Source organism: Macaca mulatta, chromosome 3 (assembly GCF_049350105.2).
Source record: "Macaca mulatta isolate MMU2019108-1 chromosome 3, T2T-MMU8v2.0, whole genome shotgun sequence".
Taxonomy (NCBI): Eukaryota; Metazoa; Chordata; class Mammalia; order Primates; family Cercopithecidae; genus Macaca; species Macaca mulatta.
In genome coordinates, this window is record NC_133408.1 from 173,050,741 (window position 1) to 173,065,144 (window position 14,404).

Below are 14,404 nucleotides of genomic sequence, written 5' to 3' on the forward strand. Positions count from 1 at the left end.
CATTCCTGTAAACCCACAACCTTCCAGCGTGGGTGTTATGGCCATCATGAACATGTTACAGTGCTGCAGAGATTTTGTTTATGGCCAGTTTTGGGGCCAGTTTATGGCCAGATTTTGGGGGGCCTCTTCCCAACAGTTATTTTTGATGATGTTTTCAAAGAACCAACTTTGGTTTCATCAGTTTTTGGTATTGTTTTTCTATTCTCTGTTTTATCTCTGCTCTAATCTTTATATTTTTTCTGCTAGCTTTGGTTTAGTTTGTTCTTTGTTTTCAAATTCCTTAAGCTGTAAAATTAAGCTGTTGTTTTGAGATCTTTTTTGTTTTTTACCGTAAGCATTTATAACTATAAATTTCTTCTTTTTTTTTGCTGTTTTTCCTGCATCCTGTAAATTGTATTTTCATATGTTCTGTTTTCATTTTCCTTAATCTCTAGGTATTTTTCTAATTTCCTTTGAGGTTTCTTCTTTGATACATTGGTTTTTAAAGAGTGTGTTAATTGACACAAAGTTGTGAATTTTCCCTTTTTTGGTATTGATTTCTAACTGTATCCCTATTTAGTTAGAGAAGATACTTTGTGTGATACATTCTGCTTAAATCTATTGAGACTTAATTGGCAGCCTAATATATGGTTTGTTCTGGAAAATGTCCCATGTGTACTTGAGAAGAGTGTGTATGTTGCTGTTTTGGGGTAGAGTGTTCCGTATGTGTCTGTTAGATCTAGTTGGTTGATTGTGTTAAGTCTTCTATTTCCTTATTTCTCTCTGGTTGTTCTATCAATTATCAAGAGTAGGGTATTGAAGTCTTCAACTGTTATAGAACTGCGCATTTCTGCCTTCAATTCTGTCAGTTTTTGCTTCATATATTTTGATAGTCTGTCATTAGGTGTATAAATGTTTATAACAGTTATATCTTCTTACTGTGTTGAGCCTTTTATTAATATATAATGTCCTTCTTTGTCTCTTGTAATCTTTTTTGATTTGAAGTCTATTTTTTTCTGATATTAGTATAGTTACCCCTGCTCTTTTTTTGCTACTATTTTCATGGAATATCTTTTTCCAGCCTTTTACTTTCAGTCTATTTGTGCCTTTGAATCGATTTATGCCTTTGTAGACAGCATATCATTGGGTCATGAATTTTTATTCATTCTGCTAGTCTCTGTCTTTTGGTTGGACAGTTTACTCCATTTACGTTTAAAGTAATTACTGATAAGGAGTGACTTATTTCAGACATTTTGCTATTTTTTTCCATATGCATTATTATTTTTTTGCCCTTCATATTCTACATTACTGTATTGTGTTTAGTTGACTTTTTATAGTGAAATGTTTAAATTCCTTTCTCATTTCCCGATGGTATACATTCTGTAGCATTTTTCTTTGTGCTTACCATAGGACTTACGTTTAACATTCTAAAGTTATAACTCTCTAACTTGAATTTATACCAGTTTAACTTCAATAAAATACAAAACATCCACTCCTTTAATGGATCTGTCCCTAAAACTTTTGATTATTGATGTCACAAAATTATATTTTTATACATTGTGTGTTCAAAAACATAAGCTAATAAATCTTTTAAATGCAGTAGCCTCTTATATGATGTAGAAAACAAAATGTGAATTTACAAACCGAAGTTAACAGTAATACTAGCTTTTAGACTAATTATTTTTAAAATCTTTTAATATTTTAAATTATGTAGAAAACAAAGTTACAGTTAGAAATAATTGTCTTGTAACACTACTAATTTTTATAATTGCCTAGACATTTATCTTTATTGAGATATTTATGTCTTCATATGCCTTCTAGTTACTGTCTAATGTCCTTTCTTTTTAACATGCAGGACTTTCTAAAGCATTTCTTGCATGGCAGTCCTGATGGCACTGAAATCCTGTAGCTTTTGTTTACCTGGCAATGTCTTAATTTTTCTCAATCACTTTTGAAGGACAGTTTTGCGAGATACAGAATTCTTGGTTGACAGTTTTTTATTTGTTTGTTTGTTTGTTTTGGCACTTTGAATGAATCCACTGCCCTCTGGCCCCTGAAGTTTCTGATGAAAAATCTGTGGATAATCTTATTGGGGATCCTGTATGTGATGAGTAACTTCTCTCAAGATTCTCTCTTTGTCTTTTGAAAGTTTGATTCTAGTGTGTCGTGGTGTGGGTCTCTTTGAGTTCCTCTCACTTGGAGTTTGTTGAACTTCTTGGATATTTATATTCATGTATTTCATCAAATTTGAGATGCTTTCTGCTATTATTTCTTTAAATATTCTCTGCTCTTTTCTCTTTTTCTTCTCCTTTCAAAACTCTCACAATGTCTAAATTAGTGCATTTGATTGTATCCTGTGGGCTCTCTTCACTTCTCTTCAATCTTTTTTCATTCTGTTCTTCAGATGATAATTTCCATTGTCTTGTCTTGATGTTTGCTGATTTTTTCCTTCTCTCTGCTCATATCTGCCTTTGAATCCCTTTAGTGAATTTTTCATTCCAAGTATACTTTTCAACTCAAGAATTTCTTACTCTTTTTTTTTAGTTTTTATATCTCTTTATTGATATTGCCAGTTTGTTTATATATCATTTTCTTGATTTTCTCTATATTTTTTGTTATTTGAGCATCTTTAAAATAGTTAAAACTTAAAAAAAAACTTTTTGAAAGTTTTTTTCTTAATGTATCTACCATTAAGTCTTTTTCAGGGACAGGTTCTGTTGATTTATTTTTTTTCCTTTGACTGGGCCATATTTTCCTCTCTATTTGTATGCTTTGTGATTTTTTTGTTGTTGTTGAAAACTGGGTATTTCAGTTTAATGATGTGGTGACTCTGCAAATCGGATTCTCCCTCTTTTCCAGGGTTTGCTGGGTTTTGATGTTGTTATTGTTTTATAAATTACTGTAGCCAGTGTCTATCCCAAGGATCAGCCTGGGTGTTAATTTAAGATCTCCTCAAATTAAGCTTTTCTAAGCCTGCACCTTTACATGAGCATGCACGGTCACTTTATAATTTTTTGAATACATTCAGTTGTTTTTGAATGTCCTAGTCCCAATGTTTGGGTTTAAAAAGGGAGCAAGAGAAAAATAAAGGTGGTGGGGGAAGGCTGTTGGCTCTTTAAATTCCCTGGAATTTACTTCAGCAAGAGTAGGAGAGGCTTGAAAAATTGGAGGAGGTGCAACAGCAATGGTCACCCACCTCTTTGTACCTCTGTGATTAGAGGAAGCAATCAGCGATTGGAGCATAGGTTCTTGATACTTGGTGGGCAGGGTTCTTTTTGCCCATCGTGTCTCCACCAGGTGTGTGCAAGCTACTCCAGGAATAGGTACAGGGATATCTGCCACAGTGCTGGGTGGCTACTGTGGTAAGAGCTGTAATTGACCGAAATTAACCACAATTTACCATCTAAGCCTTCCCTTGGAAGTTGCAAGCCTTACATAGACTCCAGAGTTACAAAATAGTTACATCAGAGAGATTCTGCCAGTACAGTCCTGTTGGTGGGGAGATTCTTGGTGCTTCCTACTCTGCAACCTTCCCAGAATCCTCCTTAAGTGCATTTTATAAGTTGGGAACCCCCAAAATAGGGACTGAGGAGAATGCCCTACAGTGGATTTCAGATCATCTGAAATAGAGGTTTTACGGACTTTATGCAGCAGTTACAAGAACTCATTCCATTTACTGGGATGTTTTCTTTCTTCCCTAGTAGATTTCAGTACCATTCCAGTAGTGCTGAATAACTTAGAATGACTTGTAGTCTAATTGAGTTTAAATCTACTAAGGAAGAATGTATTCATTCTTGCAAGATATTGCGTATTGTTAAAATCTCACATTTGTTTTCAGGGTTGGAGGACAGAGGTGGATGGGGCAAACTTTTGACTATTAGTCTCCATCTTCAGGCTTATACCCACTTTTGCTTTTGTATATCTTAATCCAGCCATTTGTAAAGTGAGGCAGTTACTTTTAAGTCAGAGATTTGTAACCTGTTTTTTTTGGCAGTTGTGGAAACCCGGAATTCCTATGTGAGGTTTTGCATATGTATATTCATTCTTTGGAGGGCAAGGCCTGTGGCTTTCAGTAGATAACAGAGATCTCCTATCAGCAGTTCTCCCCTCTCCCCAACTTGCCACAGGGGTTGAGAACTAAAGTTTTGGTTATTTCTTCAATTTCAATGCCAAATTGTTTGAATGAATGCTGTATTCTAAAGATCTACAGAGGCTTTTGACATATAACATTACTTCTCAGAAACCTTTCATGGATTATTAGCAAGATCTGTCTCCTATAGATAATGATGTTGTAGCAGACTATGTTTAAAGAAAAATAGGTTGTTCTTTTGTATTTATGAAATACCTCTTCGTTACTCTATTTCCTCAAAGTCTTGTCTCACTTGTATGTACTGTTTTTCCTTAATCTTTTTAAAAAATTTATTACAATTTTAATTTATTTACCACCCTTTCCCCTGTGTGTATTTATGATGTCTTTTTCTCCAGTGACTTACCACTTTTAACTAACAAATACAAACCTGAGGCTAGGATCCAGCTCTTTAGAATTCTCTTGCAGCACCACATATGGCATTTTATAAACAGCGAGTGCCTAATAAATGTCATGGGCCAGCGGACTCATGGCAGAAGTAGTAGTCTGTGGAAAACTTCCCACGGTGATTTGTTTACTAATTTTTATTGCATCTGCCTCTTATTACTAACTGATGGGTATGATTTGAGGAATATAAATGTTATTTTGTGACTCTTGGATGGTTATTGGGCAAATATAATTTAATTGAAAAATCCTCTTTAATTTCTTAAGAGAGTAATCAAGGCAGTGATTTCATTTATTAGACTGCTCTTTTTTGGGGTTTTTGAGTGGAGTCTGTATCTGTTATTGTTATTATTTAATTTTTCAGTGAGGGAGATAAACCTGCAGGACATCAAGGAAGATTTAGAATTGGATCCAGAGGAAAACAGCACCCTTTTTATGGGTATCCTCATTAAGGGTCTGGCCAAACTGAAGAAGATCCCAGAGACAGTTAAGGCAATCATAGAGCGCTTGGAGCAGGAGCTGAAGCAAATTGTGAAGAGGTCTACAACCCAAGTGGCGGACAGTGGCTATCAGCGGGGGGAGAGCCTTACTGTGGAGAACCAACCAAGGTAGGTGGGAGTGTAGTTTGTATTTTTGATAACTCTATTTATTGTACATTTTCTAGGCGGAGCGTAAGTAACTTATCTTCTGTTGATGTTATTTTCCTGAATTTAGGATACTATAGCCCATAGAGGCCAGGTGCAGTGGCTCACACCTGTTATCCCAGCACTTTGGGAGGCTGAGGCAGGAGGATCACTTGAGGTCAGGAGTTTGAGACCAACCTGTACTGGTAGTGAAACCCCGTCTCTACTAAAAATACAAAAATTAGCTGGACATGGTAGTGCATGCCTGTAATCCCAGCTATTCTGGAGGCTGAGGCAGGAGAGTTGCTTGAATGCAGGAGGCGGAGGTTGCAGTGAGCCGAGATCACACCACTGTTCTCCAGCCTGGGTGACAGAGCGAGACTCCGTCTCTAAAAGAAAAAAAAAAGGATACTGTAGCCCATACAAACTTAGATTGGTAAAAACAGCTTGACTGGGCATAATTCAGCTGTCTGTTTTTTGATGTTGTTGAAAAATTTAAAGCATATTATCACTGAGTGAAAAATATGGACGTATTTATAGTAAAGATTGTCGATATTTAAACATATTTAAAGAATAAATAAGTTGAATCAAATAATGTAGTAGCTATTGTACACATACTAAGTACTCAGCAATGTTCAAGGCAATTTATGTATATTATCTCACTTAATTATCACTACAACTGTATGAGCTAATTATTAGTATCCACATATTGCAGTGAGAAGAACTGGAGCTCAGAGATTGAATAATTAGCAAGCTCTTAGAACAGGTGGCTTGTCTTGGTGTTGAATACTAGTCCATTTGATTCTAAAATCCACGGTCTTTCCTGTGTCTTATGCTTTCTTCTTTAATGTGTAATGATATTTTCCAATAGACAAATCAGTCTCAGGAATTTTTAAAACAATAAGATTTGAATTTCATAATACTTGTTTCATATGGAGAGTACTGAAATTCAATTCAGATTCTGACTTTGTGACTATCATATGCTAAGGGATCATGTGTGACAAACAAGAAATCATAATCTTGTAGATATGTTGTTAAGGAAATATCTACTGTTTATACTTAGTGCTTAAAATTTTTTTAAAAGAAGATAAAATTAAGCAGAAATAATAACTTATTTAGTATAGAGTTCTCTGTAGACTTATTTAAATTTTTTGGAAAAAATATGTTCTGTATTTCTATGTTCTTTTGCATATCTAAATAACATTGATTTCAGTTATACTTTAACATTTCAGAAATTAATTTCCTTGTAAACTTGATTCAAAAGTATTATGCTTGGTGAAGTACTATCCTTTATCCTTCTCCTGCCACAGAATGTTTCAAAGTATGTATCTGGCCAGGCTCAGTGGCTCATGCCTATAATCCCAGCACTTTGGGAGGCTGAGGTGGGCAGATTGCTTGAGGTCAGGAGTTTGAGACCAGCCTGGCCAACATAGCGAAATGCTGACTCTACTAAAAATACAAAAATTAGCTGTGCGTGGTGGCGCATCCCTGTAGTCCCAGCTACTTGGGAGTCTGAGGCACAAGAATTGCTTGAACCAGGGAGACAAAGGTTGCAGTGAGCCGAGATCACACCACTGCACTCCAGCCTGGTTGACAGAGTGAAACTTCATCTCAAAAAAAAAAACAAAAACAAAAACAAAAAACAAAAACAAAACACAAAAAACAAACAAAAACACCAAAAGTAAATATTTGATGGGTTTTGGAGAACAGACCTGACTTTGTATCCCCATTTTGTGATTTGCAAAAAATACCTGTCTTACAGAGTTGCTTGCTTTAGATAAGGTTATATGGTTGTGGTGGTTAGTGGAATAGCACCAGTAAGTACTATAACATGCATGTACGCATGTGCATATGAATACATGTTTATTATTGGTGCCTTCCTCAAATTCCATGTTCTTTGATCACTTACATCATGATCCAGAGAAAGTGGAGAGTGGTTCTTTGAGCTTTGCCTTTCTTCTTTCTTCGCCTGGTACCTGGATTTTCGTGAAGACCTTTTGACTCCTTACTGATGATACTCTAAAATTCTGGTTTGCTCTTTGCCCTGTTGCTGCAAGTTCCTAGATGAATACAGTGAACTTTCCTAGGGAAATAGCATTACTATAGTATATATCAGAAATAAAACAAAAGGGCATGGATTAATAACTTTTCTGCAGATCTCATTATAGTTCCTTTAAAAGCACTGTGTCTTTCATAGGAGTTTCATCTTTTTTTTCCCCCTTGCCTAAACTCCTTCCAGAATTCATGAGTGGAAATTATAGCACTAGAAGTATAATGGAAATTCAGCACACTGCCCTGGGAAATACTAAATGTTTCTCTATGAGGAATGAGTCAGCAGCAGGGTTTTTTTCCCTGTTAAGTGTCTTTTTTTTGGTCGTATTTTAGAAAGCTTTTGTAGGCAGGATATATTGGACACTAACAAGTGAATGAGCTGTTTGCCTTGGCTTTATGTCTATACTATAATCCCATTTTATAAAACATACAAATTCAATATTTGGTACCCAAACTGTTTATTATGAGACAAAATAGTACAGAGAAAGCAAATATTTGGAGTAAACCAGTTTGTTAGAAGATCAAAGATTAAATTTGGGGGTTGGGATTCCAAATGACTGATAATTTTGAGCTAGTCTCTAGTTGTTGTGTGCTATCAAATGCTTTAAAACTTTTCAGGAATTAATTCTCTTGAATTAAGCACAGTCATTCAAAAATGATCAGCACTGTTGCTTCTAAAGGATTGGAATTTTAGAAGCAATATTGTCAAATTATCACTTGAAGCTTGTGGTGCTTTTGTGCATTGAATTTTACTTAGGAAGGTATTAGTGGCATTTATTTCAGAGAGAAGTAAAATCGCAATACTTGGCATTATTTTTTATTATTGTTTACCATTCATGAAATTTTATGGTTAAAGATCCATGAATTTATTTTTTTAAAGAAAGTTGGAACATAGACCAAAAAATCCATAAATCCTGTTCCCCAACATGCATATTTTCTCCCCCACCCTCCAATGAAATATCCTGTTCTAAAACATTAGCTATTCTGAGACAAGATACCCATACTGTAACTTTCCCTGAAAGTTTCATCATCTTATTAAATATATTCTGGTTGTGATGCATTGCAGGCTTGTTTTCATTTGTCTTTATGTAAAGAGAATTAATGTTGTGTGCTATTTTGCTAGAAATGTAGAAGGAAACAAGCTAGTGAATTCTTTCTTGCTTTTAATTCCTACAGAGCCAGGATGCTTTCCCAGCCAGTTTTTTAGAAAATCACTTTGGTGACCTACATATTATTTTATTTTATTTTGTTTTTGATCTCCCAAACTATCTGTTGTCTATTTATAGGAGAAATATTTTGTCTTTTCTGTTCATTCATAATCTATCAGTGTCTTTAAGCCTCCACTTACTATTAAAGGAAAATATTCAAATACAATTATTGTCAACTTGATAAACATTAGGGTAACATTTGCCTTGCTAATTTACCAGAACCACCTGCTACCCGTTATTTCTCTAGAAAGACAGGCAGTGTCTTCAACTTCAGATGGTGACTGTAGCCTGAAGCCTCTGCATTTCAGAATCGATTTCTTCAACTCCTGCTGCCTGATTGTTGATTCTTTCCCAAAATCCAATTCATGAGTATTTTTATATTATTTTTATTTCAAAGAAGCTGGAAGGAGTTCTATACTTAACAAATAAGAAAAGCATAAGGAAGAGATGGAAGAAAAACTTATCAAAGATGTGGTATCTTGTCAAGAATATGGAAGAAAAGAATATGGGAAAAGAGAATGGTTGGCATGTGGGAGGGAAATGGACCTGTTTAAATGCGAAGGCAAAAATTCATTGCACGAAGGGCTGGTGGAGGTCAGCTTCACTTAGGTAGAGCTGTTGGTCCTAGAGAGGGCAGAAAGCGTTGAGTGAGTTGAAGCCATTGCTTCCAGGGAGACATTGCTCTCTTTTGGAAGGAAACCATTTTAAAAGCTTCATTGACCTCTGTTATGAAGAAAGAGGATTAAATATCAGATGTGAAAAGCAGAGAACTTTGTGTGTTTTGGGCTTGTTGTGATATTGAAGAAAGCTTCATGGAAAACATGGGAAAGAAATACGCTTAATGCTAAAAGTAGTTGTGTTTGGTTAGTAGGCTTGTAGTCTTTGCTTTTTCCTATTTTGCACCTCAAGTTATAGTGAAAATAATTCATAATCAAGAAATTACATTATTACTTAGGTTATTTTAATCACAAGAAATTATTAGAAATTAAAATGCCTATGGGGGTATGAAAGTTCATAAAACTAAATTTTAATATAGAAAAATATGATACCTGTTTTTAAACCAACTTGATATCATTCATTAATTTTATTATTATGTGTAACTTTATATATGTTTGGTTATTTATTGGCTGCCTCTAGAATGGAAGAGAAGAGAGCACTAGTTTGTCTTGTTCAGCACTGGTGTATCTCCAGAATCTAGCACAGTGCCCACCTGACCCATAAGAAATTTATCGTTGATTGCAAGAATAAATTCCACATTTATGAAATATCTGCCATGGACCAGACACTGGGCTAAAATGCCCAATAAATTATGTGTGGTCCCTGTCCTCCTGGAGTTTAAAGGGGGAAGAAAGGCATTACTCAAAGAACCCTAAGATGTGAGAATGAAAGCAGCCAGATTCTTGATATGCCATTTTCACTGATTTTGCTTACCTCTGTGTTGATTGAATTTTAACTGTTGCCAAGCGTGCTTTTAGAGATGATACCAGTTTTTCATGTCATGGATAATGTTTGAGAGTTCCTATATCCCCTTTCCAACAGATTGTATTATCAAATACTTTTATCCTTGCCAATCTGAGAGGTGAAAAATGGTATTTCCAAGGTGATTTGGATTTGCATTTTTATTATAAGTACGGTTACACTTCTTTTCGTTTGTATAAAAGTAACTTGTCATGATATCTGGGTCATATATGGATATATTACTTCAAAATAAAATAGGTTGTGAGTGAGGATACACTTACAACAAGCCATGAAATGATACTGAAGCAGGGTGATAGGTACAAGGTGGTTCATTATCCTATTATCTTCACTTTTTTAATGTTTGAAATTTTCAACAGTACAATATTTAAATAGTGTTTATTTCCTTTTCAATGAATTATTTTTCTAATATGTTTGTCTTTTCTTGATTTGTAGGAAGTCTTTACATTTTTCTAGTATGTTTGTCTTTTATTGATTTGTATGAACTCTTTACATATCTAGGAAATTGGTTCTTTGGAATTTATTTTGTAACTTTCTGCCAGTTTCTCTTTTGACTTCATGATGTTTCTGGGCACGTAGACATTTGTTTTAGTTTTTTATGAGGCTATATTTATCAGGTTTTATAGCTTCTGGGTTTTGTGTCATACTTAGAGCTTCCTTACTCTTAGATTATAAATAAAATTTTCAACACTTTTCTAGTACTTACACAGTCTCATTCTTAATATTATTATCTTTGATACATCTGGAACCTGAAGGAGTGGCCAAACAACTTTTGAGCACACTTGACACGTACTACACTGTATTGTAAGGGGTTGTACACCTTTTTCATTTCTGTCACCCATGTATCTGTCATGTAATTGATTGTCCATGTTAGCTGTGTAATTGCTGAATAATTCTAACATTGAATCGTTTATAATATAGCCATGGTTCTTCTCAAGGTTGGTATTTGCCTCATTTTCTAAAACTCTTTATTCCCTCGTGGTTTTTCAGTCTGTGAAGACTGAGATTTTCAGAAATACATTGAATTATTGCTCTAAAATTGAAAAAATAAACTTTTGAAATATTTTTTATAATTTGGAGGCCAGAATTCAGAATGAAGGCATACTGATGTAATAGAACATTCTTATAAAATGTTTTTATCTGTGAGGAAGACTAAAGGCTCAGGCCTCAAGGATAGTTTTGTAGTATAAATACCATGTTTATGGAAAGAGAAATAAATGAAATATTGATCATGATTTTTGTTTTAGACCTGTGGCTAGATTCAGGCATGAGTTTCTTTTTCATATAAATAACATTTCCTTTTATCTCTTCTTTCTATATTAGTTACCTGTCTTCTAAGTATCCGAAATGCAGGACATGGTGGAATTGGTCATTTTATTTTACAGAAAAGTCATTTAAGAGCAGCTTTGAAGCAAGGTCAGACATTTGTCCTTGTGGCTTCTTATAGCCATTCCCAAGCACCGCATGTAGCACCTGGACATGCTTGGAATCAGGAAGGGCCTCCGTGTAATTTAGATGAGTAGTTAATTCGAATCAAAGCAAGCGGGAAGCAAGTAAATTTAACTTCAGTGATTGTGATTCCATTTGATTAAATCTCTACTTTTGATTACACGTATCAGTGAGAACATGCTTTAAATATACCCAACTATTAAATATTGAAGGGGATGAATAGGATGAACCAGGGACATATAGAAGAAATTCCACTATTCTTCAACTAGGATATGTCCCCTGCAGCTTAACTGAAATATTTTTAGAACAAATGAATTAATTTTTTTTACATATGGGACTTATTACTCCAATTGTTAACTAAAATATATAATCATTACCATGAAAGGTCCCAAGTCTATATACTTGCTAGTAAGACTTAAATAAATTAATTGATAATAGCTCCATCACATATACAGTGACTGAGAAATGTCGATAATGTTCATAGTTCTTTTGTAAACATGAGGTTGGACAGCTATCATTCTGATTGTGTATTGTTCTTTGGTTATAGTCATTAGAAAAAGGCTTCTTGGCTGAATAAGCCAGAGATGTTACTCCATATTACATTTCTTAAACCTTTGTTTTTTTATGTGGCAAAGTTTAAAAAAAAAAAAACCTACTCTCGATTTCTCTTGTTTTACATATTATAGCAGGTTCAAATTAAAGATCCGACCAGTCAGAGGAATAGATACAATCTGTTTCATGGACTGTCATAACTTTATTTAGATGTCAGCCATCGTGCTATATCAAGGCCACTTCTCTGTTTGCTAGAATAGGAGCTGCCTTAGGTTTTGTCATTTTTGTGCACTTGCTAGTGTTGTAATAGGAAAGGCACTCCAAGCTCAGACTAATACTGGATCTTTTCATTGCAAAAACAAACAAACAAACCTACATCAAAGGAAATTCTTCCATTGATGATGTGTAGGGGTGGTGTCATATATGATTAAAGCACCTTCATGTGTTTCTCAGGCTGATTTCATATTGTCTGGGCTCTTCTATCTCCTGCCCCATCCTCTTGTCATAGTCTCTAATCAGATTGGACTGTGAGTTTATAAGGGGAGGGGGAGTGTTTAACTTTGTGTTTGCAGCCTGATTTAGGGCTGGGCACATATTAAATGCCTACGAGTTTATTTTTCTGGAGATGTGATCTCACTCTGTTGCCGAGGCTGGAATGTAGGGGCCCAATCATCATTGCTCACTGTAGCCTTGACCCCACTGGGCTCAAGAGATCCTCCTGCTTTAGCCTCCTGAGTAGTTGGGACTGCAGGTATGTGACACGATGCCTGGCTATTTAAAGTTATTATTTTATTTTATTTTATTTTATTTTTTTTGTAGAGATAGTGTCTCACTGTGATTGCCTAGGCTGACCTTGGACTCCTAGTCTCAAGCAGTCCTTCCACTTTAGCCTCTCAAAATGCTGGGATTACAGGTGTGAGCCACCATACCTGGCCAGTTTTAATGAATGAACGAATAAGAAAAAGATGAAAATAAGGTAATTTAGTGGAAGTTATTGTTACTATATATTTTTAGCACTACTCACAGTGGGTCTGTGGACCCACATCACCAGTGTCACTCGAGAGTTGGAAATGCAAATTTCTCCAAGAAGCAGTGGTTATTAAATTGGAATGTTTGGGTGCAGGGCCCACAGGACTCTATGCCGTGGTTGATTCTTATGCACACTGAAGTTTGAGAAGACTCTTTAGATAACATCACAAACGTCATCGAATTTTGCAGTTTTGTAGTATTCACGCTTTGCAAAGCTGTCTGCCATCTGGTATCTCACCTGAGTGAGCCTCACCACTTGCCTCCTCACAGGCAGGGGCATTATTATTAATCCCAGATTTACCCAGAGAAATGTGAAAGCTGAAATAATTTGACAGTTCACAAAGCTTGTTCGTGGTGCAATTAAGATTAGAAGTAGTCTTTTTCCACCATGTAAGTTTGCTTTCTGGCTTATATAAAGATGATGTTTCCAACCCATGTCGTGGGCCTGATTTTGTTTGTCCTCAGAAGGATGATCTCTGTACTAAATATCCATTTTCCTACCCATACCTCACACTGTGGTCAGTGACAGGCCTCAGAGATAGCTGGACATGTTGAGAAGCGTGAAAAGCAGCCACAGAGTGCCTGGATTCTAATTAGGTCACTTGAGAATCAAATTTTATTATCTAAATCATTCCTCTAGGGCCATTCTTGTACTAAGAACAATATACAACAAAGCACTAAGAATATGCACCTAAAATCTTAACTTTTGTTATCCCTGGGAAGTGAATTTATGGATCATTTTTCTAATATTCCACTATGATGAAATGTTATTTTTGGAATGGGGGAAAGGATTTCAAAAGAATGATACTGATACTTTAATTCAAAGAAAGAGGGCCTGGGTTTATTTTCTAATTTGAGCCACTAATTTGGCGTACATCAGGATTCGATGTTTGAGGTCATCTCTCCAGAGCTCAGAAACCTGACTTGACAAGGAGGGAGTAACACAGGAAGGAAGTGACTAGTGCCAGGCCCCACTTCAGTATGCTTGTTATTTTTACTGTGTTTCATTCTATATTACTACTAATTTTTTCTTGCTCTTTTCATAGAGCAGATGGAGAATTAGTCAGCACTCTTTAAATAGTAACCCCTTTTTACATGAAGACTTATTAATAAGTGGTAAAACGTATTTCTATCCCTTAAAAGTAAGTATTAGATAACCTTGAAGATTAAATGGGCTGCATGTCCTATTTGAAATGAAAAATAGTAACTCAGCCAGGCTTATTAAGGAAATGTGTATGAGAGATATGGGCAGGTAAAACAAAGACCATTTTTAGCTAATTGATTATACATTTCTTTTTATAAAATTATAAAGTTTTCATATAAAATCTATGCTCTGAGTTCACTACTTTCTTACCTTTTAGAGCATAGTGGTAGGGAAATAAACATTCTGTGGTTATTGCCTTTGTCAGTGGGGAAATGCAGAACCCTGATATTAAAGTCTCAGCAGATAAGTAGTAGAACAGAACTAATTCTTCTACCTTGTGTGTGTCTTTGCTTCGTGATCA

The 14,404-nt window shown here is 35.3% G+C and overlaps 1 protein-coding gene across 9 annotated transcripts in view; it reads left to right on the top strand.

The window, feature by feature from the left end:
• EXOC4 (exocyst complex component 4) overlaps positions 1–14,404 on the top strand; it is an 815,224-nt gene that overhangs the window by 99,350 nt on the left and 701,470 nt on the right. For all 9 annotated transcript variants that reach the window (XR_013415598.1, XR_013415599.1, XR_013415597.1 and 6 more), the window contains one exon: positions 4,875–5,118. Coding sequence is in view for 5 of the 9 variants with exons in the window: in XM_015134944.3 (XP_014990430.1) it covers positions 4,875–5,118 (244 nt within the window). In the remaining 4 variants the exon portion in view is untranslated. The remainder of the gene's footprint in view (positions 1–4,874; positions 5,119–14,404) is intronic.